We start from the raw sequence: 24129 nt of genomic DNA on the forward strand, positions 1-24129 counted from the left end.
CCCCCAGCAGAGCCTCCCCCTGCCCTGGGCGCTCGGGGACTCGGGTTCCCAAAGGGAGCAAGTGCTGGGAGGGCAGAGGAGTGAGGGATCGGGGAGAGGAGGGTTTTTAGAAGACTTTATTTGGAAAGCTACACAAAAGGACTCTGCCGTTTAAAAAACAACCCCCCAACTTTAAAAAAATAAACCAGCGAACCCAAAGACACGTGAACAAACCAGCCCGGCTCGCAGGCGAGCCGCTGCCAGAGCAACTCGGTCCTCCCTCCCCAGCCCCAGCCAGGCTCTGCGCGCGGTGTCCCCACGCAGGGACACCCCCAGCCCTCCCTGCAGCATACGGGGTGTGGGGGGCAGCCCCCAGCACCCTGCGGGGGGCACTGAGGCCCTGCAGCCTCCGGGCAGGATGCTGGAGGGAGCCCCGCTGCCTTCTGCCCCCCTCCCAAGCGTGCGCCTGCTCGTGGGCTTGCCGGAGGGGACGGGGTGGCGGGGTCAGAGCACGGGGGGCAGGGAGCAAGCTCCTCTGGGAACGGGCTTAAGGCTTGCTTTGTTTTCCAGAGCAAGGGAAAGGAAAGCTCCCCTGCCACTGCCAGCGGACTTTCTCCTTGCTTGAGCCACTTCCAGCACCCCTTTTCGCAGGACACGGCGGCAGTGGTCCCCGGGGGCTCGGGAAGGCTCTGCTGCCCACGCTCAGGAAGGACGTACCGAGGGGGGGGATGCAGCCCAAGCCCCCAGCCCCAGCTAGCATGCCTGGTGCTCCCTGCCCTCCGACAGCAGCTCGGCTGCTGCCTCCCGGCCGAGGTACCCTGCTGCGGCGGGGGCTGCCTCGTGGCAGCCGGCAGCTCTGCTGCTGGGGGCAGCTTTGGGGTGGGTGGGGGTCCAGGACCCCTCCTCGCCCCCGTCCTCCTGGGCGGGCTGCAGCTGCTCGCCCTCCGCCTCGCCCTCCTCGGCTTCCTTCTCCCTGTAGAGCGGCACGGCCTCCATCTCCAGGCCGTTCTCCAGGGCTCTGTGCTTGCCCCCGTGCGGGTACCACCTGCAGGCGGTGGAGCTGCTGCAGCTCAGGTCAAAGCCCACGTTGTTCCTGGTCAGGCACACCTCCAGCATGTAGTAGAAAGTCCAGAACACAGCAAAGCAGCCCAACAGCAGGAGGGTCTGTGGAGGAGGAAGCCCCCTGAGAACCAGAGCTTCAACTCCCCCCAGCCCTGCCCCGTCACCCAGCGCCTCCCAGGGGACGGGACACGGTGCCAGTAGGATCAGGGCCGCAGGTTTCCCCTTCCCCGTGACTCCTGCAGAGGATGGGTGTCCCTGCTTCGTGCACCCCGTGCCTCTCCCCAGCCCCAGCAGGCTCACCTTGAGCGTGTTGGCCGTGACGGTGTAGTGCTGCTCCTCGGGGATCTCCAGCCCCGGAGGGCAGGGCAGGGAGAAGTTGCTGTCCAGGTACTGCCCGCTCATGGCTTCTTCCAGCAGCCTGCAGGACAGGGGCACCAGTGAGGGTGCCGCAGGGAGGATCCCAAATGCCCGTGAAGGCTCTGGGGTGCCTTCCACGCCACTGGGGGTTGCCAGCTCTGCAGTGGAGCTGTTTTGTGCAGCCCGAGGTCCCCCTCTGCCACCTGTTCCTCCCCCTGCCATCACCTCGCCGTGACAGCTCCCTTCAGAGGCCTCTGTAACGTCCCTGAGCCCGCCAGCTCCTGCTCCCCACCAACATGGGGCTGTGTCCTCCTACCTCTGCCGCTCCTTCATCTCCGCTGGGGACCAGGAGGAGCCGTACAAGGTCAGCTGCCACTGCTTCAAGGTCCCGGGCCTCAGGCTCTCATCTCCTGGAGAAGAAACAGGTCTCAGCAGCGGGGAACTCCTCCACCTGGCACAGCCCAGGCGCTGGGCTGGCAGCTCCCCAGGGCACGGGGCTAGCGGGGCACACGCAGCAGCTCCGGGAGGGGATGCTCCCACCTCCGCTGGGGCTCCCAGCTCCCAGCCCCAGCCTGGCCTCGCTGCCAGCACCCCCAGCAGCAGGACCCACCGGTGTCCCTGATGACCAGTCTGTAGGTGCCCTGCGCCTCCTCGCCCCAGCACCGCACCGTGGAGAAGGTCCAGTCAGCGAAGCCGTTGGGGTCCCTGCAGAGGGGGGAGGAAGAAGCCGTGAGCTGCGAGGCCGGGCACGTGCCTGGCCCTGCCCTGCAGTCCCTGCCCCCCCCCGGTGCTCACGAGTCCATGCTCCTGGTGGTTCCTATCAGGGACATCATGCCGCTGGGGCAGAAGAGCCTGATCTCCAGGTTGCCGCGGCGGGGGTGTGTGATGGTGACGGTGACTGCCACGTGCTCCAGGGTTCGCATGCCGGAGAGCTGCAGGTCGGCGCTGCTGACTGGGACAGAGGAGCCAGGGTTGGCCCGGGATGGTGGCTGCTGCCAGCCGGCCCTGGGGTGCTGCTGTGCTGCTTAACAGGGCACAAATTGCTGCCCCCGTGTGTGTGTGTGTGTGCTGCTGGAGCCAAGCAGCAGGAGCCGGGGCAGTCGCACCCCGCACAGCTCAGCAGCCCACCCGGAGTGCTTTGGCCACTGCAGGGAAACAATTCCTCGTCCCTCACCAAACCATCACACACGGCGTTTGCGCAAGTGTTCGGCAACCCCAGAGGCTGCCCCGAACCGCAGCGACACGGGGGCTGGGTTTGGGGAGAGGTCTGGGATGAGAAACCTGGTGGCCAGACCTGATGTTCCAGCCCCAAACCATTCGCAGCTCCGCAGAGGCTCAGCCCCAGGGCTGCTGATTATAGCAGGGGAAACCCTGGCACGCTGCGGGCCCCTCCTGGCAGCCCCGGCCATGCAGCGGGTGGGTGCAGGTGGGTGCAGGTGGGTGCAGGTGGGTGCTCCCCCACCCCAGGACCAGGCAGCCCCTTCCTGGTGCTTCCCAGAGCCTCAGGGGGAAGGGATAGCTCTGGGCCAGGTACCTGGGGGACAGCAGTGCCCCCGGCGGCACATTGCTCTGCACATACTTCTCCAAACTGCCTTTTTCGCCTCTTCCCAGGGCTGCTTTGCTGCCCAGCTGCCAGCTGCCAGCTCCATTTAGGGCAAAAGGAGCCGCCTGCCCCCAGCCCTTGCTTTAGGGCTGTCACCCTCTGTCCCCCGGGGTCCCGCAGTGCTGGTACCTGCCCGGCAGCCAGGTGGCTGTGCTCTGCAGGGCAGGACAGAGGGAAAGCTGTGGGCAGCGCCCGCCCAGCACCTCCCAGCAAGGAGGGAAGGGCACAGGACCATCTGTGGGGCGGTGATGGCACGCTGAGCTCCAAACTCCTCCCAGGGGGACCCCTGTGCCCGGGTGCTGCCGAGCCCCTGACCCCTGACAGGGGTGTGGAAGCCCCAGGATGGGACAGGAGCTCCCCGGGCCCTGCTGCGGGGTGGGGAGGGTGCGGGGCCGGGCTGCCCCCGATCCCGGCTCTCCTTCCCACTGGTAGCAGCCCGAGCATCGCCTTGTTTATGTGGACAGCGGCCGGCCAAGTCGGGAGCTGCAGATTACCTAACATGGACAAAGCCCGAGGAACAGCCCTGGCTGCTGCCCAGCCGGGCCCTGCGCGAGGCTCGCTCTGGCTCCTCCGAGGCTTAGCGAGGGGGCGCAGACCCAGGGCAGATCCCCCGGGGAAGGAGAGCAGGAAAAGCCCGGGCAGCCTGGCCCTGAACCCCTCGTGGTGTGCCCTGCCAGGCCGTGTGCTGGCTCTCTCTCTCACCGTTCCACGTGGCCTCCAGCTCCTGCGGCAGCAGCGGGATGCTCCTGCCCTCCTTCAGGGCAGGGCTCACGTACGAGGCGAGGTAGGGAACGGACTCCCAGATCTGCCAGGGGAGAGGCACGAGGAATTAGCACGAGGTCATATGCTCCCTGCACGCCCACCTCCCCATCTCCCACCGCCCCTGCAAGCCTCCTGCCAGTAACGCCTCCCACGTGTGCACGTGGGCTGCAGCGAGCACCACGGGGCTGCTGAGGGTTGCCCACGTGGCTAAGAGTGGAAGGAAACTGCCTGGAGGTGCTGGTGGAGACTCAGGACTCTCCGAAACCAGCAGCTGTGGTTTTGTCTCTGCCGCCACCTGAGCGGCTTTGAGCAGTTTTTTGAGGCTGTTGTGCTGCAGCACAGAGGGGCAGGACCAAGGGGGAAGAGCAAGCAGCCCGAAAATCCCCACGAAAAAAGGGGAATCGCTGGCAACCAGCAGCACCCCTGCACACAGCACGGTGCTTGGTGTGTGGGTGAGCACCAGGAGCCAGGGGGAGTGCTCTGGTCTGCAGGCAGCTGGTGGCACTGGGGGCAGGAGGTGGGGATGTCCCCGCTGGCTCTGGCCATGCCACAGCACATCCCTGCAGGCCAGGATGCTGCCAGCTGCATCCTCAGGGCACCATCCCCTCCCCGCAGCCTGGTGCACGGTGAGGAAGGTGCTGGGGCTGCTGACAAACCTCCCCAGGCTATGAATCAGAGCTGTTGTCTCCCACAAGCAAAAAGGCTCTCGCCCATGGCTATATATAGTTGTGAGAGAGCAGCAGCTCGGGGGCAGGTTTCAGCCTCATTACTTCATACCCAAAGCAGCCTCGTAGTGAGGGCCGCAGGGGGACAGCCCAAGTGCTGGCCTGGAGTGCTGGAGTCACCCCACGGTGCTGCCAGGAGGGGACCTGTCCCTGTCACTGCTGTGGGGCTGCCCTGGGAGCCCGTGGAGCACGCACGGGGCAGGGATGGGATTACCTTGGCAGCGTTCACCAGCCTCCAGGCGTTGAGCAAGCCGAAGCCGTGCTGATGGCTGTGGCTGAAGCCAGCCTGGTTGGTGTCCCACTTGGCGTGACGATCCTCGTACTGCAAGGAAATGCAGGGCACTCCTTACCTTGGGGGACACCCACGGCCCCGCAAACCCAGAGAAGGAACCGGGCCCGAGGGGAAGGTGGCTCAGAAACCTCCTGCAGCAGCAGGGAGGCAAACCCGCATGGCCTTATTAGAAAGAAACAGGTTGACCTTTGTTTGAAACAAGGCCCAGGACAAACAGGCTTCCCGGCTCCTCGGAAAGGAAATCAAGCAGCACAAAAGGGCACAGATGCCTCCACTCTGAAACATCCCAGCTGCTCCCTTCCCCGTGCCACCCGGGCCACAGCCTGTGGGACGGCAGAAGCCTCGGGGAGAAGGAACCTGGTCTTTTAAATCAACAAGATTCGGGCCAGGATGGATCTGGGTCCCATCACTTATCAGGTTGTCATGCTCTGGCAGTGCTTGCCTGCAGTTGTGGAAAACGCTGCCCTGTGCCAGAGTGAGTTTTCTTTTACAAACAGCATTAACTGGACACAGGTTCCTGCTCCCCAGGGGGGGCAGAAGCAGCCCTGTCCCCGGCCGAATCAGCCCCGATCGGTTCCCACTCGACCCTTCTGTCCTGAGCTCCACTGGGCCAGCAGGAGCCGGGCAGCAGGCAGGGCTGAGCAAAAGCAGGGGCTGTGTTTGCTGCTGAGCTCTCTGTTGTGTCTGCTTCCAAGAGCTCAACTCTCTGGAGAAAACAAGGGAAGGCTGGGGCAGGGCAGAGCTCCTCTCCTCGCCTTCAGGCACGGCCGGGCTCACGTGCACTCCCCAGGTCTGCAGGCAGGCACGGCGAGCCCGTGGCAGACCTGCACAGAGGCAGACAGAGGCATTCCTGGAGCAAATTCCCCATTTGTTATCCTGACAGCGGAAAATGCCTCTGCCGCATTCCTGGGAGGAACGAGGGGCGAGGGGAGCACGCAGTCCGCTCGCTGGCAGCCAGACAACGGAGAGATTTACGGAGGGGCAGGCAGACACACACAGAGCCGTGCAGCAGGAGGGAGGGCTCACCTTGGTGGCTGTGAAGACAATGATGTGCTGGACGTCCCGCCAGGTGAGGCACGGCCGCACCTGCAGCATCAGCGCGATCATCCCGGCGGCGAGAGGAGCCGCAGCCGACGTCCCCGTGTGACCCTCCGTGCACCCCGTGCCCTTCTGCAGGTCCCAGTCCGTCGTCACCTTCGGGGACAGAGACAGAGAGAGGCCTCCTGTCAGGCCACGCTTTGCCCTGGGTTAGGAACGGGGCAGCCCACGCTCAGCCTGCAAATGTGGGGGCACAGCAGAGGGGCACTGCGAGGGGAGCACTGCCCCCAAATTGTGCCAGAGGGGGTGTTGTGGGGCTCCCCACAGCTAAGATGTGAGCAGTGTGAGCACCACGCAGGAAGAGGGCCAGCAGCTGCCCTCCTGGCAGGGAACAGGGCAGATGGTGGAGAGCCCGGGGGTGAGTGCCCGGGGGCGCGAGGCGGAGGCAAGGCTCCTCCTGTCCTCCTGCTCCCCCAGCAGCGGGCAGGATGGTGCACAAGCTGGCAGGTTTTCCTGACAGCCCCGCAGTGCTGATGTATTGCTCATGCATTACCAGCGCTCCTGTAATTGCTCCTGCTCTACCACAAGTCTGGAGAGGAGGAAAAGATCCCCCCAGGGCTGGCTGGAAACATGACGAGGAGGCTCGGGAAACGGGGAGTGGGAGGGGAGAAAGCAGAGTCAGCACTTGGCCTCACGAGGACCAGGCTTCCCCCACCGCCCCCTCCTCCACTGCCGGGGGTCCCAGATTATTATTTTGGTGACTGCAGATCTGCAGATTATTATTTTGGTGGAAACCTTCTCCACCTTGGGCTGCCTTCGCAGGGCTGGGAGGACTGTCCTGGGGCAGAGAGGAGCTGCCCCAGCCCCTGCTCACTGATGCCCCGGTGGGCACCAGCACCAGCAGTGCACCCCCCTGCCCTCCCAGGCAGCCAGGGCTGTGTTTGAGCACTGCCTGCCTCAGGTGAGGAGCCTCAGAGGAGGCGAGTGTCCACCTCCCCCTGCTCGCAGCAGGAGACTCCCTGCCCTGCCAGGAGCTGTGGTTTCTGTTGCCCATTTGATGCCGTACCGTTCTGTCAGCTGCTAACCCCCTCAGCTTGTGCTCGGACGCTGCACGTCCGACAGAGAACACCCTGGGCAGCACAAACTTTCAGTAGGAAATGCAGCTTGTGCCAGAAGCTGTATTAAATTCTTCCCGTTAAGGAAACCATACAACGTTTACAGTCTGGTAAAAGAAAAAAGCCCAGCAGATGGCTGCAGAGAAGTTAACTCTGCCGTCCCTAAAGCACAGCTACCGGCAGGCGCTTCGGAGCAGGAGACCATCGTCCAGACAGGGGGGTGTAAGTTGGAACATGAAAGGGGTTCATAAGGGATCGATCACATTAGTGTGAAGAAAAAGGATGATGCCCTGGCATAAACCGTTCCGAGGCCACGCACAGGCTCTCATTCTGGCGCCCTGCTGGAACAGCAGCTCCCACGTTACTGCAGCGTGCAAAATGAAAGCACATCTGAGACCTCCAGGGCTAGCTCCCCGGCAGCAGGCAGTGGGAAGCTGGACATGAAACCAAAGTGCTGTAACTCCTAACGTGAGCACAGCATCTCCTGACGGGGGCACAGCCCTTTCTTGGCTGCTGCCGCCTCGTTTCCTAGTGTCAAGTTTCCAAACCAGCTTGGGATGACTGAAGGGATTTCTGAAACACAGAATTAGCTCCGTTCTGGGTTTCGCTTGCCTGGCTGCACGAGCTGAGCCATTGCTGCGGGCAGGCTGTGCCGTGCTCTAGCTTGGGACTGCCTTTTGCTGTGAGGAGCTTGTTTCTGTCCCGGGCTCTCCCTGTTCCCCTGGTTCACACCGCATGCAGGGCAGCCTGTCTGACAGCTCTGCCTTCGGCGCCTCTCCGAGCAGGCACGGAGCCACAGCCACAATTCCCTGCTCACGAGACCATCCCTCGTCTGTCCTGCCTGGGAATGGGACACCCCACAGTGGCTCTGCAGTCCCTGAAGGAACCAGGGTGAGGGCAGAACCCAGCCACAGGGGCTGAGAGCCGGCCAAGCACACCGCCACCGAGGGAGGAGCACCCAGGGTCAGGCCTGGGGCTGGTGGAAACAGGCTCGGCTGCTTGGCTCGGGGAAAAAAAGGACATTTTGTTGACAAGGAGTCAGTTTTTGGCAAAAAAAGGAAAAGCTGATAAAAATATTCAGGAAAAAATCAGCTGGGAGAGGCCCACGTGCCAGAAGAGGGAAGAGCTGTGGCCAAGTAGTTTAAAGAGCCCGATGCTGCTCCTGGCCCTCCGTGGGGTGATGGGGCTGACCTGGGGGGAGCCCCCACAGAGCCCCCCTGCCCTTCAGAGTCCACGGTGGCACAGGAGCCTCGCTCCAGCCCCATCCTTGCTGTGTTTTAGGGGCACACCCGGATGGGATTGTCTCCTGCTGGCTGTCAGCAGGGGAGCTCCCCAGACACCACTCCCAGGGACGCAGCGCAGAGGAATTTCTTGGGGTCACCCAAGTGGCCCCTGTCCCACAAGATGTCTCTGTGCAGTTCCCAGCAGCAGGGCAGGGAGATCGGGGCGTGCAATCCCCGTCCCTTTCAGCCTGACATCCTGCCTGCACTCAGAGGCAGATCTCACAGATAGGACCTGCATTTGGAGCCAGGCACACGGCGTGCCCAGGAACAGCCCTGCTGGGCGAGCTGCGGGTCACCTCAGCTGGGAACAGCCAGAAATGGGAACCTCCCTCTCAGAGCACTGTGTAGGACCAGACAAAAAGTGTGTTCATTCCCTGCCTCACAGACAAGCCCACTACAAGCCTAAGGCCGCTGTGTGGCACTCAGCAGACACAGAGCCTTGTCCTTCATCTGCCCCGGGCTGTTAGAGCCCTGCAGCCAGGCGGGGCGGGCAGGGCAGAGGGGGGACGTGGTACTCACGATGCTCCTCATCATCTTGTCCCCACCGCTGAAGGTGACGGCTAGCATGGAGGCACACTCCTCGGCGTAGAAGGGCATGGAGCCCATCTCGTCCACTGCGCCTGGGGAAGAGGAAGAGCAAAGGCAGTGAGCACACGGAGCCAGCCCCATTTACCTGCAGAAACTGCACGGTGACGAGCCCCTGGGGACCTGTCCTGCTACCTGCACCTTTTCCACAGGCTCCCCTTCTGCTGCCACGGTCTCTACCTGAGGGTTGGGCTCTCCCCTTCCCAAGGCAGCGGTGTGTGAGCCCTGCAGTCCTCATCCCAGCACAGCTCTGCGAGCACAGCTGACCCTTGGTAAGGTTTTTGGTGCGCTGGGGTTGCTTTCAGTGCAAACACTGCCCGCAGAGACACAGCCCTGACACGGCCCGCTGCTGCGAGCAGGGAGACCAGACCCAAGGCTGTATTTTTCATGGCCGGAAGATCTACAGGAAAGGCAGCCACAAAAAACAACCCTTCACCGGCCTTAATATTAAACAGATTTTCTACCCCCCACGTAGCTTCTGTCCCCAAGAAAATGGATTAGATGCTTCTGCTCTATCACACCTAACGGGAATGCTGTATCCCAGGCCATTCCCTGAACGCAGCAGCGTGTCTGTCACAGCCTCAGCGATGCTGCCCGAACAGAGGCAGTGATTTCTTTGGGCTCCTCTTGCTCTGTAGCTCAAAAGACAACTCCAGCCTTGGGGGCGGCAGCCCAGCACCTCTGCACAATGCCACGTTCCTTCCCAGAGGAGAGTTTCCTACATATTCCCACTACCCAGCCAGCCCCCAGCCGGGCAGGTTCCGCACTTTTGAGATGATTTCAGTGCTCCACACTGGGAAGGAGCAGGACAGAAGGCCAGGCACTCACCTATCGTGACGGTGTAGATGGAGTTGGCATAGCCGTCGTAGTTGCAGTTGTCGCTGTGCTGCCCCCCGTTGCCGCTGGCCACCACGAAAATGCTCCCAAAGCCCCTGCGACCTGCAATCACACCATGCTGCAGGGCGGCCTGCGGGGGAGAAAGGGACACGGGTGGGACAGGAACAGAGCCTCTCCCCTCCCCTGGCTCCCCCCGGCACCCGCTGAGGGTCTGTGCTGGGAGGCGCGGGCTGCCCCAAAGCGCGCTGCTCCCCAGGCACAGGACGTGCTGCAGAGCCCTGTCCTGGCATCTCCAGCCAGCAAGCAGAAAGCACACTCAGAAATTTCAACAAGCAGCCCTGCCAAGGGCTCGGGGTGACAGCGGGGGCAGCCGCAGCCCCTCCGGGCTGTGTTCCACCCTGCCAGCGGAGTCAGGGAGCTGCTACGGCCCTGAGCAGACGCTGGGATTCCTGAGCGAGCCTAACAAAGGGAGAGATGGGGCCAACATCGGGGCTGGGGAACTGCTCATCTAGAGCTTACTACAATTTTTAGCGGATTCTGCGTTAAAAATAAAAAGAGGAAAAGGGAAAACAACCTTCCAGGCAATCACAGCACAAAGACCGAGCAGATTTTGAACTCCAGCAGAAACGCAGCATGCCCAGCCCTCCCAGCTCCCTGGGTTCACTCTGGGACTGGCTTTCCTGCAGCACCGATGCTTTCCTGCTGACACAGGCTGCCTACGCGTGGCTGCTGCCCCTCTGCAAGGCCTCAGCCCTGACAGGCACCGGGGCTTTGCCTTTACTGAGAAGCACAATGACATCAGCCCCGCTCGGGAAGCCCATTTCCAGGCTGACACCTCGCAGAGATGCCATTCCTGCCCAGAGCAAGGACACGTGTCTGATGGGCAAGTGAGAAAGCATCCCTGCTGGAAACCAGCCCTCCTCCTCTGCCCACCTTCGGGGGGTGCAGGCACATTGTGCACTGGCCAGGAAAGCCAGTTCCAGAGTGAAGGGGCTCTCTGCTGCTGCAAAGCTTTGCTTGTGCTCTGTGTCCCAGAGCTTCTTCGAGCTGTTTCTGCATTCAGGAAGGGAACGAACTGCAGGGCTGGAAAGCATTTGTCATCTTGAACTGATACCCCAGTTGTCAGCATGGCTCTGTGCAGCACAGAGCAGCTATCTCATGGTTAGCAAAGCACAGCAGGAGGCTGCCAAGCAAAAGAGAAATTCAGCAGAACTGCATCCCGTGAGCAATGTGGAGCCAGTTGTGGGGCTCCCTCCTGTGAGTCCCCCACTTGGGCAGCAAGAGCCACGCACAGGCAGGCTGGGTGTCCTCTGCGGGTGATTGTTAGCACGGGGCATGCTTGGTCTCCTGAGCAGAGCGTCCCTTGGGTTGCCAAAGGCCTCAGAACAATACCACAGGTTGCGAAAGAGCACGTTCTGCAACCAGCCTCCCCTTGGGAAGCTCATCTAATAGTGCCTGAACACTGCCCTCCCGCAGCAACGTCACCTCTCCCCGCCACGCCGCGAGGTGCAACACCTCCGCTGGCAGCACACAGAGGCAGCAACTCCCCTCCCGGCCTGCTCGGGCAGGCGAGGAACCACGAGTGCTGGAGGGCCAGGCCAGGGGCAGCCGGTGCTGCTGGAGCTGCTCTGTACCTTGCCCAGCTGATGGGGGCCATCCACAGTTTTCCCGTCGTCGTCTGGACCCCAGCTGCAAAGAGAGACAGCGCGCTGTGACACGAGTCACGGGCAGCAGCAAACCCCCGGGGAGGCCTGCCCTTGGAATGAGCAAGGAGGTGTTGCAATAATGCCCAGAGAAGCTTACAAAGGCGTTACTCCCAGCAGCAGCTACAAAGAGCACCCCACCTGGCTGCAGCCCCTCGAGGTCCAGCAGCACAGAGACCCCGAGAAACCCAAGCGCAGGGTGAAGGCAGGCACGGAGCCAGCCCTCACAGCCCTGCCCAGGGGCAGCAGGCGGCTGCTCGGTGCCTTGAAGCACGGAGCTGCCAGCTCGCAGCACGGCTCCGAAAGGTGGCAACTGGTTCTGGTGCCTCCTGACTAACTGGAGGAGCTGGTGGGGGCAGTCAGCCACCAGCCGTGGCAGAGCAGGGCGTGCAGCCCTTTGCTGGGGAGGGGCGCGGGCTGGCTCACCTGCAGCTGTAGATGTCGTTGATCTGATAATGCTTGTTGAAGGCGATGGCCTCCATGCTGTCGGTGAGGGGCCCGTCCAGCACTCGGATGCCTGCAGACAGAGGACAATGGACGTGGCTGAAGCGGATCAAAGCAAGCTGTGCAAACAGCGTGCATGAATTCCTCGGCGGGTTCACAGGACGGACACTCGCGCTCCCAGCCTGACTGGACCAGCTCTGGAGCTTCAGGCAGAGAGCAGGCTGCAGGGGCAGATTTAACTCAGGCTCTGGGGTTGCAGACACATCCTCACGCTCAGATCCACATCCTCTGCCAGGCACGGCTGTTCTGCTAAGTTCTCCAGTCCCATGGCCAGAACCAAGCTGGTGAGGGGGCACAGGACACCTGAACACCTGAACACTGGGCTCACGTCCGTGTGCTCCCAAGTCCCCAAGCTCAGAGCACTGCTGCCCAGGGGCTTTTTGACATCCCGCCCTCAGTTATGGTGCTGCTCTTCACAGCTGGTCCCTGCCTGGAGTGATTGCTTCCCCGGCCAGGTCACCAAACGGCCAGGCATCGCTCCGGGCTGGGTGGCACGCCTGCTGCTGAGGAAAGGGCTCAAGAGATGAGGACACCCCAACTGCTGCGCTCAGACCAGGAGGGCAACCCCACCTGGGGGCTACAGAAGTACAAACGAAGGCTCGATGCCGAGTTTTCCATGACCCAAACCCTTAATAATTACAGTTTTGCATCACAGTTTCGGCTGGCAAAGAGCGTTACGAACGGAAAGCAGGCACACGGCTCAGTGAGGCCTATTTATAAACAGCACAGCCGCCCACCCATCCCAGCTCTCGCCTGGCACACCGCAAGGCTTTTCCCTGCCGCATCCGAGCCTTGCCCCGTGCAGGAGCTGCGCTGCTGGGGCTCATTTCCCCGTCCCAGAGCTCACGGCTGCCGTGCTGCGTCGCCCTGCAGGGCCAGGCACACGTTTGCAGAGCCGGAGCTCAAAGAAATTCCATGTCCTGCCTCAACAGCCTGGGCTAAACCCTCCCTGCTCCTGCATTCCCGGTGCTGCGGTTAAACCGTGAGCTCATCTCCCCTCCTGCCAGCCCAGCATCGCCTGCAGCCTCCATCCGCAGCCTCCCTGGGGGGCTGGAGCTCAGGGACCCGGCTGGCTGCTCAGCAAGCGCCCCACAAGGAGAGCAGCGGGCAGGGCAGGGCTGTGGGGCTGCCCTCGGTGCCCTGGGGGACCCCATGGCCCCAGCACCCTCCTGGCACCCCGGGGCCCACCCTGCGCCCCGGCCCGGCCGTGTCCCGGGGCTGTGCCCATCGCAGGGGCCGTGGCACCACCTGCCGGGTGCGGGGAGAATCACGTCTGCAGCGCTGTGCCTGCCCTGCCAAGGACACGTCCTGCCAGGCAGACAGCTCACCTCCCTCTGCAAGGCAGAGTCAGAGCTCCAGAGGCAGCCCAGGCCACGGCAGCACGTCCCGGGGCTTTGCCAGAGGGCACTGCAGGGCCCTTGGCACCCTGCATCGCCCTCTGCACAAGGCTGGAGCGAGACCACGGGCCTGGGGAGCACGGGGAATCGGGAAACGTTTGTGTCCCGGGTGCCTCCGGGCAGCCTGCAGCTCTGCACCACAGCGGGCACATGTTTGCACCGCTGCACAGTGCTTGGCTTCAGGTGTGGAGGGGATGCTGCAAGCCCTAGGGGCAGGCAGGCGGCGCTAGGAGGATTTGGGGAGCCCCCCAGCACACACCCATCCTGCTCCGTCACTCGCAGGAGCTGAGGCAGATGCAGGTCCCTCCCTCGCAGAGACAAACCAGTCTGGGCAAGGCGCTGGCACCCTCCCAGGACCGGCGGGGAGGAGAGCAGCGAGGCGTCAGCCCCGCACGTCGGGGTGCTGTCGTGTGCACGTACCTGCGATGCGGCTCCCGTAGGCAACCCCCACCGTGCAGAAGCTGTTGTTGGGCACGGCGGCGATCTCCCCCGCGCAGCGGGTGCCGTGGTGGTTGCCGTTCTCCTCGTCGGGGTGAGGCATAGGGTCGGGGTCGTTGGAGTTCAAGTCATAGCTGCCCTCCGGGCTCTGGAAGCAGAGCCACAGGCACAGCTCAGGGACCTGCTCTTCTCTCTTCTGGAAAAGCAGAACTCAAGGGTGCTCTGTGAGGCCCGAAATGTGACCTGGAGGTCCCAGGAACGTAGAGATTGCTGCTACACGGGGCTGCAGCTCAAGAGTACTACCTAGTGCTGTGGGAAAGGGACTGACAGAGGCAGCTTTAGCAGCTGCTGTGGGTCAGGCAGAAGCCAGCTCCCACATCTAAGCAGCCACCTACCAGGGGAGCACAGGAATACAAGCACTGGTAACCCTGCAGCTCAGGTGCAAAGCCCCTGGCCAAGCCTGGGACAACATCACGGGCCAGGCCCTGCTGAGCTGTGGCACGCTAGAGGCCTGGGTGAGCCACGTCCCTGCGCCCAGCCGCCTGCTGCCCATCTGTCCCTCGCCCCATCCCTCAGCGGAGCTGGCACTCACGTAATTTGGCTGTATGTCCTTGATGGTGTGCTCCACACCGTCGTCCACCACCACCACCGTCACGCCGCGCCCCGTCACGTTCCGCTCCCACACGCCGGTGACGTTGATGTCCTTCCCGGGGCTCTTGCGGTTGTTCTAAGCACCAGAAAGGACAGTGAGAGCAGAGCACCGGCAGGGCAGCGGGTCTGCCCCACGGACAGGGGCTCCGGGACCTTTCCAGTGCTCTGGCTACGAAGCACGGGGCCAGGGCAAGGCTGGGAGTGCCGGTCACTAAAGGTTCGCTCAGGACACTGAGCAGGGTGCTGGCAGCACGGGGCCAGCACTGGGCAGGATGCTGCCTCCTGTTATCACGGTGAGCAGGAGGAGGGCAGGGCGAGCTCTCAGCCCGCTTCCTCCCTGCTGCAAGGAGAGATAGTCGCTGCTTCGCCCGCCACATGGCTCGCTTGTAACCACACAAAGGGCCCGAGATCACCGGCGGGCCCGGAGCAGGAAAACCACTCACCAGATGCCACTGCTGGGGGTATTTGGGATCATTAAAGTGCAGGCTGCGCTTGGAGCGCTTCAGAAGCTTCTGTTCCGAGTGCCACCGCACGCTGTCGTGCTGTGCAAACAAAGTGTCCACCGATCTCCTTATTGCTTCGTGGCCGGGCGCCGTGGGGCCGTGGGGCCGGTAGGCGAGGAGGTAATGGCCCTTGAGCTCCCCGATGCGGCCCATGTTCACCAGCCCCGCGGTCCGGGCCAGCTCCTCCGCCCGCTGCTCCAGTTCCTCCTCGGGCACGTCCAGGCTGACAGCCCAGGCCAGCTCGCCGTGTCCCCGCGGCGTGGCCCGGCCGTCAGCGCCGAGCTGGGTGCCGGGGGCGAGTCCGTGCGACAGCACCAGGGGGATGCAGGCTGCGCTCAGCCAAAGGCACGTGTGGACGCGGCGCGGGGCCTCCATCCCGGACCTCCATCGCGGCGCCCTCCGCTCCCGCTGCGGCATCAGACAGGCAGGCTGCGGGGGGAGACACGAACACACTCAGGGGCTCCACAAACCGCCCCCCGGGACAGCGGCACCCCCGCGCCCAGGAGGGTCCCCCCGAGCCCCGGCTGCCCCCGGGGAGCACCCGCAGCCCCCCCCCACCCTCCAGGGCCCCGCCTGCCCCGCACGGGAAGCACCGGCCCCGGCCCCCCGCCGCCTCCCCAGGGGGGCTCCGAGCCCCCTGCCCGCCCCCGCGTCCCCCCCGCCCTCCTCCCGGCTCCCTCCCAGGCCCGGGGGGGGCAAAGTCCGCGGCGGCCGGGGCCGGGCGGGAGCCCCGCGGGGCTGGGAGCTTGGGGTCGGGGACCCCCCCCCCCCCGCACCCCTCAGCCCCCTGCACGCCCCGGCCGGGCCCCGCTCACCGGGCATGGGCCGGCGGCGGCCGCCGGTGCCGCTCCGCTGCCGGTGCCGGTGCCGGTGCCGCTGCCAGCCCCGCCCGGCCTCCGCTCCGCCAGAGGGCGGCCGCCGCTCCCCGGGGCCGGCGGCGGAAGGGGAGGCCCGGGCCGGGCGGAGCCGAGCCCCGGCCCCCGGCCCCCCGGCTCCCAGCCCCAGCCATGGCCCTGGAGCGGCCGCAGGACGAGGGCCCCGCCGCCGCCCCGCGGCTCAGCGAGCCCGGCCCCGCCAGGTGGGCACCGAGGGGCCGGGTGGTGCCCGGTGGTGCCCGGTGCCTGCTCCGAGCAGGTGCCCGGTGCCGGTTTGCTCCGAGCGGTGCCCGGTGCTGGTTTATTCCGCGCGGTGAGCGCTGTGTGTTTGCCCCGAGCAGCCCCGGCAGCCGCGGCGAGGCAGCGGCCGGAGGAGACGCGGAGCCCGCGGCCACCCCCGGCGAGGCCCCGGCGCCGTCGGGAGGCGAGGACGAGGAGGAGGAGGAGGAGGAGGAGGACGAGGAGAAAGAGGAGGAGGAGGAGGAGAGGGGGGAGGAAGGCCCGGGCCCCGGCGGCGGCCCCCTTCCCCCCTCGGCCGGCGGAGGGGCGGCGGAGGAGCCCGAGCCCGAGGCGGCCCCCGCGAAGCCGTCGCAGCACATCGCGGTGCAGGTGGGGGCCGGGGGCACAGCGGGGGCCCTGCCCCTGCCCCCCGGGGCCGGCCGGGCCGCTGACGGGCTCCGTGTGCCTCCGCAGACCGACTTCAGGACGGCCGATGCGGGCGCCGGCACGGAGCAGGACATCGAGAAGAACCTGGTGGGTGCCCCTCTTGGCGCTGGGGGCTCGGCCCGGCTGGTTTTGCTGAGCACGGGTGACAAAAAGGCTCCCGCGGTGCTCACGCCGTCGGCAAAAGTGACCCGAATTCGGAGCCGCCGCAGAGCGGTGGTGGCGGGGACAGCGTGTGTGGTACCTGGCAGCTCTGGTGTGTCCTATAGCTGATACGTGAGCATGAGCGATCATCCCTAGCTAGTATCTGGCCAAGAAAGATCATCCCGGCAATTCGGCAGGTGCCTGATTGAATTTTGGGCTCTCTCTGGCTGCTCAGCAAGCGAAACGCCACTGGTTTGTTTCTTTCTAAATACCTTGTGTATGGAACAAAAGCATTCCCACCCAAGCCGTGGATTTTTGTTATTTTGCGTACCAAATCATCCCAGAGAGTTGGGAAAATTTTAAAAATGCTCGCAGGACGTCCCACAGGTAAATTTTGTAGCACCGTGCTGGTGAAGGAAGTGGCTGGAGGCAGGGTTGCTCCTGGCGCTGGGCATCCTGATGCGGCTCCCCTGCCCTTCCCACAGGATGTTTTTTCTCGTTTAAATACCAGCCTCGGCCTTCTTGAGCTGCCCTCTTTTGCAGAGGAGATGCAGTGGCAGCTGCAGCTCCAGGCAGTGCCCCCGTTCATCTTCTCTGACCTACAGAGTCTGAGCCTTGAAAGCAGGAGTCGATAACGTGGCTCTTGGTACAAACCTTGGCATCCAGTGGGCTTCCACACCCTGCTGAGCTTTCCTGCTTGCAGCCGTGCCGTCTCTGGTGTGAGGGAAGGGGAAGGTTCTCCCTGAATGTCTGCTCTCCCCTGCAGGACAAAATGATGTCTGAGAGGGCTTTGCTGAAGGAACGTTACCAGGAGGTGCTGGACAAACAGAGGCAAGTGGAGAACCAGCTACAGGTACAGCTTAAGCAGCTCCAGCAGCGGAGGGAGGAGGAGATGAAGAACCACCAGGTATTTAGCAAAATCTTTCTGTGTAACCTGCCCCTTAGCCCTGCATGATGAAGGTGGGCTGATTTGGCCTCGTGCGCCCACGCAAGCACATTTTGTAGCATTAAGGATAGGTCCCTGCCCAATCTGAGTGCTGAGCCTGAGCAGTTCAGAAGTAAGTTACGATGCAGCATCTCGTGCGTATGGCTGTTCCTGCTGGTGATCTTGCAACATCTCTTCAACAAGCACACGAGCTTTTCCCCACGAGAGCTGGTGGGAAGGGTGGTGTGAAGTGAGGAGAACTAACTCCATAGCATTTTTGGGGTCTCTGTAGTCACTGCTCACAGATCCCTAGCTTAATGAGATTCGCAACTAGCTCTGCGGTGGCTCAGGTTAGGATAAAGGAACCGTCAGTGGTCTATCGCCTAGAAATAGAGCAGGGAGCAGGAGTGCCCCAGAGTTCTTCTAAGGAGACAGGAGAACGTGTGGTTCAGACTTTCTGTCTGTCTCCCCTGTTTCCTCATGATAACTTCTATGAATCATGTCTGGATCTGCTAAAAAGAAAGATTCTGATGATGCATGTAATCTCATAATCTCTCTTCAATTTGGCTAAGATATTAATGGATTTAAAAACAAAGAAAAACATTACTTGGGAGTTCTGCTCTTCATTGGTGCGATGCTTGTGTTGCCCTAGGAGATTTTGAAAGCAATTCAGGATGTTACAATCAAGCGAGAAGAGACAAAGAAGAAGATGGAGAAAGAAAAGAAAGAATTCCTGCAGAAAGAGCAGGACCTGAAAGCAGAAATTGAGAAACTCTGCGAGAAAGGCAGAAGGTATTAGTATGAAAAAAACAAATAATTTTTTTTAGGAAGAAAATAGTAAGTTAGCTTTGATGTATATCTGATCAAATAAAAGAGGATCACTTGAAACTTGTTGGAAGCAGTGAGTGTTTTGCTGAGTATGTCAGGATGGGCCTGTGCAGTTCTGAGTGGATTCAACTATGGCAGAGCAGCTTTTGTGTACAGCCAATCTCAAAATGAAATTCCGGGCAGCAGGTTAGATACCTGTTAGATGTTTGTATGGACAGAACTTGGCAAAAATAACAACAGTTCTGCTGCGTTCTGCTGCATCTTTGTGAGTCCACAGCCTTTCAGCAGGGGGCAGGGCTGTTCAGTGACAGTGTCAGGGTTAGGGTCTTGTTGTTTTCTGTTGTACGTTTCTTGGTTTCTTGTGAGTTTCCTGCTTAAGCAGCCTACCTGTACCTAATGGTTTGAAAGATTGGGCTGCAGTCAGACCTTGCTGTGAGGCAGGCAGCGTGCTCTGTGCAAAGAGTCTGGCTGGTTTCAGAGGGGTTCTAAAGCAGGCAGCGCAATTTGTTTGCAGAGAGCTTAAGGTTCCTTTGGATGGTGAATTTGTGCTTTTATAGAGCCATTCTGACACGTCTTCAAGGTCTGGATTTTTTTAATTTTAATTTTTGAGGGCTCAGTGATGTTTATGGATAAGCTGTTTCAGTAAGGGCTCTGAGTACTCTGCCTGTTTCCCCTGAGTGAACTGTTGCAAAGTACACGTCGGGGCGGCACAGCTCTGTGCTGGGCTCAGATTAAGCGCTACAGTCGTTGTGTAGTGTCATAATACAGCAACGTTTTTGCTCGTGAGGATGTTAGCGATTGAACTATTCAATAGTGTTTAAAAGCAGTCTTCAGAGCGTGCTGTTGCGTTGGGCACACAGCTGTGCAAATACGTTGTTCAAACTTGAGAGCTGCAGCGTTAGGGGCTGTGCGATAACACCGCTGCGGTGGATGGCTCCATCTGTCCTTTTTTTCTTGTGCAGGTTGCTGAAAGAACAGGAGGAGAAGGAAAACAAGATTGCTTCTCTGATTGCAGAGCAGTCTGATGAAAAGTAAGGCGCTTAGCTGTTTGCAGATTAACAGCATTGAACGCTTCTACTTCGTTGTTTTGGCTTGGAGTGGATCTTGTGCTCCTGGTGGCACAGGCTGCAGAGGGGGTCTGACAGTGCTGTCCACTTGGGTGCCCTGCAGGTTTTATCTCCCCTTTCAGCAGGCTGGTGCTCGCGGTCTCTGGATCAAATTCTCTTTGCTCCTGGTCACAGGAAGGCTCCTGGATACTTGTTACATAAAGATCCCATAAGATTAGAATTCATGCGTAGTGGATTGACTCAGCGTGTACCTGCTACCTCTGACTGAATTTCAGCTTCCCAGAAATTGGGGGAACCTATTCCTCCGTGCTGTTCCCTGCAGCTGCCTAACTGCTCTAAACTCTGGAACACCTCTGGTATTTTAGCAGTCCACAGAGATGTTCCAGATCCGGGCACAGGTGGAAAGGGCCACCTTTGTACTTCTACAGGAGCAGAATGACTTAATTGCACAGTGGTTGTCTGCGTGCTCTGGAACAGCTCACTCTTGGGACTGTGACTCATGCAGCCTTGGGAAATGTGACTGGTGTCATGGTCTGGAAGCTGTCAGTATCCCACAGTTCCACCCCATCAAGAGCTACGAGGATCAATTGGCTCTGTGGGAGTTTGTCAGCTCTCCTGTTTAAGTCATTCCAGTGCTGAAGCAGATTTGTTCTGTCTCTATTTACAGGCAGCTGTGGGAGATGGAGCTAGATAAGCTGAAGAACCAGCACAATGAAATCAACAGGAACATTCTTGAGGAGACAGAGCGGGCCTGGAAAGCAGAGGTTAGTGGATGACTTCTTACCTGCAAAGCAGTTGAAGAGGGTCTTCCTGAGGTTCTAGATCACAGACTGATTGATGACCGGTTGTGTGAAATTAGGAGCAGTTAAGGATGAGGCTCTTCACGGGGCTGGAGAAGGGGTAAGCAAATGTCAGTGCAGTAAACGTTAGTTGGGACTGTTGCTAGATCCTGTCCCTGGAGAGCCGAAAGGAGCTGCTGGTGCTGAAGCTAGAAGAAGCAGAAAAAGAAGCAGAGCTACACCTCACCTACCTCAAGTAAGTTCCTGTCTCAGAAGTGATCAGAACATTGAAATTACCTTATCTCCTCTTCTGCTTATACTGGGGATTTGACTGAAATAGTTCAGGGTTTCCTGTGGCTTTCTTTATCAACCTAATGTGATTCAGTAGTGTCACGAAATGGGTTGGTGGGGCCATGCTTATTTACTCCCTGTCGTTGTTCATCTGCTGAACATCTGCTGTGCTCTAGACCAAGTGCTGGCGGCGCTGGGTTGTCTGTGGGGTTGATGTCTCTGTCCCCCAGATCCGTCCCTGCCCTCGGGTAGCACTGTGTGCTCTCCTCTTGTGGGGTTCCTCGCCTGGGTTTGAGCTCTCCTTCCTGCCCAGAGGAGGGGAGCCCTGCTGGGGAAGGCAGGAAGGCTGGAGGAGTTTGTTGCTTTCACTTTGCTGCAAGTGAGAGCACGTTTGCAAGAGGGAAGGTTAAATTGTTCTTGCAGGTCTGCGCCACCAACGCTGGAGACCATGAGGCCAAAGCAGGAGTGGGAGATGAGGCTGAACAGGATACGAATGACAAAGGAAAGTGTCAGAGTAAGTTGCTATCAGGCAGCTCCTGGCCTACAAATGTGTGGTTCACATCAGTGCTGCTTCGCGTGCTTAATTTCAACTCTCTCTGAGAGGAGACTGAGACCCAGCACAGAGCTGTGTGCCCAAACGTGTGGCACAGTCAGCGTGTCTGTGAGCAGCTGCAGAGATCTGCCTGCCTCTTGGGGCTTGTGCGTGTGGACAGGCCACGTGGTTACTCTTTTTCTCCTTCCAGGTCCTTTTTCATTCTCTTTTGTTCTGTGAATCCAAATGACCTGCTTCGGGCCTGTGACCGTTGTGGTGCTGAGAACGCTTTGCTCAGGCAGCTGTGGCAGGGGAATTTGCCTGCTGTAGGCATTCAGTGCCCAGAGCTTCCCGAGGCAGAGGCTTTGATAAATGCGTCTGTTTTCTTTTCTCTCTGCTAGGACCAGTTCAATGACCACATTCAGATGGTGAGAAACGGAACCAAGCTGAGCAGCCTCCCACAGATCCCAACCCCAACGCTGCCGCCTCCGCCCTCAGAAGTGAGTGCCTCTCCAGCCTGACAAACACCAGCTTTGATCGCTGCGGCCTTTCTGCCAGGCTCTGGGGACAGCCTGTCCGTCAGCCTGTGACTGGCACTGCCTGTGCTGTGTGCACTGGGGGGGACTGTGGGATTACATTTATGGGAGCCCTGTGCTTGTCCCTTGAGGCGGCTCTGTCTGGGCTTACCTGGAGAGAAGGGGAAGGCTCTGCACAGCTCCCTCTTGTCACGAGGGGTGCAGTGGCTGCTGCCTGGGGCTCAGCCTGGCTCCCGTCTGGGTCGGGAGGGAGGCACTCAGCTCTGCTCTCAGGCGGGCTTATTCTAACCAGCCTTCTCTTCCCCCATCCCCGTTTTTCTTTCTCAGACAGATTTCATGCTGACGGCATTCCAGCCCAGCCCATCCCTCACCCCCAGGCTCCCGTTCCCCATAGGACCAGTCCCCGTCCCCATGGTCATGCCGAGCGCCGATCCTCGGGCGCTCTCCTTCCCTCTCCTGAGCCCCGCCATCTCCAGGCCCAACCAGCCTTCCCCTCCGCTGCCTGCTTCCCAAGGAAGGAACAGCCCCGTCGTGGCATCGCTCATCGGCACCCACAGCCCCCACATGACTCCTGCTGCCTCCATCCCTCCTCCGCCGGGCCTGGGAGGAGTGAAGGTCACTCCAGAGTTCCCCAGGCCGCAGCCGGCGGACAAGCTGGAGAAGCTTTTGGAGAAGTTGCTGGCTCGGTTTCCGCAGTGCAACAAGTACGTGCCCCCTCCTGGAGGATGGAGGCGTGTGTGGGAGATGTCAGCTGGGGCGGGGGGCAGCGTGGTGCCGTGCCACAGCCTTCCCCCGGCACGGGGCTGGCTGGCTCGCGGTGTCCTCAGCCCGTTGGTGGGGGGCAGCTCTCAGCAGGCTGCTGTTCTGCAGGGCCCAGCTCACCAACATCCTGCAGCAGATCAAGACGGCTCGGAGGACCATGGCAGGGCTGACCATGGAGGAGCTCAACCAGCTGGTGGCCGCCAAGCTGGCGGAGCAGCAGGAGCGGGCAGCGGCCGGCGCTCAGGTGGGAGAGCTGGGGGGGTGCTGGGGGGCTGCAGGGAAGGGGAGCCAGGGTGGCAGCGAGAAGTTTGCTGTTCCCTTCTTGTGCCTTGGCTCCCCGCAGGCTGAGCTGCACGGGGCTCACTGCTGGAACCACGCAGAGCTCAGGCTCGGGCTGCGTGCTGCAGGTTGTCCTGGGGGTTCCCCTCTCTGCTGACTGTGGCGTTGGCTCTAGGGGGAGTTTTGCCCTGTGTCAACGTGGGGTGGCTCAGCCTCAGCCGTCCTTTCCTTCTGCACTGTTGGTAACGCCTCGTTTGCCTCCCCACAGCCTCTCAGTCGAATCAGGGCCCCCATGTTTTCTGCTCCGCTGCCTCAGATCAGCACACCCATGTTCCTGCCCCCAGCCCAGGTGGCTTACCCTGGGACAGCATCACATGTAAGATTGTTGTTGTTGTTGTTTTGCCTTCCTAGAGCACCTCACCATCCCCAGGGAAGGCTACCTGGGGAGGGAGCCCCTCTGAGGAGTGCCCAAAGGGACGAGCCAGCAGGGTTGGGACCTCTCTCTCCTCATGTAGCTGCTCTTGCTGGTGGGGTGGAAGGGACGGGTTCACAGCTGGGGGTCTGCGTGCCCTGCGTGGGGGAGGAGGGAATGGCTGCAGGACTGGTAGGCAGGGGGAGGAATCGGGCAAACTGTGGCCTCTGGCACAAGCCAAGTAGCTGGGACGCGTCCTGTGGGACCTGAGGTGTGCTGTGTGACTGCTGTGACTGCTCCGTGTTCCCTCGCTGTCCCCCCAGAGCCCCGCTGCCTGTAAGCTGTGTCTCATGTGCCAGAAGCTCGTGCAGCCCGGTGACCTTCACCCCATGGCCTGCTCGCATGTGCTGCACAAGGAGGTGAGTGTGCTTCCCTGCTGCGTGCGTGTCGTTCTGTTCCCTGTGATGGTTCCCAGCAGATCGTGGTGGGCTGCTGGGTTGGAAGGGGCTCCCTTGTCGCAGTGACCTTTCCACGGGGGCTGTTTCTAAGGAGCAAAGCAAACCCTCCCTTCAAATGAGCGCCCCTTGCCAGCACCGCTCTGGAAAAGCAATGCCACGCTCCGCTCACAGCGCCTCTGAGTTGTGCCAGTGGCTCCTGACTCATTCTCTCTCTTGCAGTGCATCAAATTCTGGGCGCAAACCAACACAAATGACACTTGCCCCTTTTGTCCAAGTCTCAAATGACGGCTACTCGAACAAAGTGGTCCCGCAGGAGGAGTTGCTGTGAATAGACAGGATCAGTTCTAAGATTTCTACAGTTCTATATTTATACGACCATGTATACACATGTACATTTTTATTATATAGGTAATGTGTGTATAGAAAGTCTGTATACATACAAATTCATAAATAAAGTGTGTATATTATGCAGTGAGCTGGTGCTGCTCCTCATTTCTTTGTTTGTAGCCTGACTGGCTTCCTTTCTAACGTGTGTTAAAGCCAAACTTCCTCGCTGGGGCTTCAGGGGCTGCTGTAACTCCCTCTCCCCGCTGGCTGTGTGTATTCCTCCCCGGGGGCAGTGCTCCCCCCAGCTCCACGCTTCCCACAACCGTTCCCTTGGCAGGACGTCTCCCATCACCCCCCCCACGCCACGTCCAGCTGGGGCTGCTTGTGCTCGGAACAGTTCCCCTCTGAGCAACAAAC

General features: G+C 60.9%; 2 protein-coding genes across 2 annotated transcripts; one reads left to right on the plus strand and one right to left on the minus strand.

Moving 5' to 3' along the window:
* Positions 1-100: 100 nt before the first annotated feature.
* PCSK7 (proprotein convertase subtilisin/kexin type 7) lies at positions 101-15251 on the minus strand. The gene is made up of 15 exons (XM_032201781.1): positions 14775-15251; positions 14273-14407; positions 13663-13828; positions 11768-11858; positions 11273-11327; positions 9630-9768; positions 8736-8836; positions 5807-5974; positions 4703-4810; positions 3704-3806; positions 2194-2350; positions 2009-2103; positions 1715-1808; positions 1342-1459; positions 101-1143 (listed from the first exon to the last, which is right to left on the minus strand). Exons 1-15 carry the CDS (start codon positions 15249-15251, stop codon positions 733-735), a joined length of 2418 nt encoding a protein of 805 aa, XP_032057672.1. The 3' UTR covers positions 101-732.
* A 590-nt stretch (positions 15252-15841) lies between these two features.
* Positions 15842-23860, plus strand: RNF214 (ring finger protein 214). The gene is made up of 15 exons (XM_032201741.1): positions 15842-15912; positions 16198-16318; positions 16403-16462; positions 17283-17423; positions 18094-18233; positions 19232-19300; positions 20004-20100; positions 20283-20371; positions 20830-20920; positions 21340-21438; positions 21802-22178; positions 22345-22480; positions 22784-22891; positions 23251-23346; positions 23605-23860. The coding sequence occupies exons 1-15, from the start codon at positions 15842-15844 to the stop codon at positions 23668-23670; spliced, it is 1761 nt and encodes a 586-aa protein (XP_032057632.1). The 3' UTR covers positions 23671-23860.
* The last annotated feature ends 269 nt before the right edge of the window (positions 23861-24129 follow it).

Source organism: Aythya fuligula, chromosome 22 (genome assembly GCF_009819795.1).
Source record: "Aythya fuligula isolate bAytFul2 chromosome 22, bAytFul2.pri, whole genome shotgun sequence".
Classification (NCBI taxonomy): Eukaryota; Metazoa; Chordata; class Aves; order Anseriformes; family Anatidae; genus Aythya; species Aythya fuligula.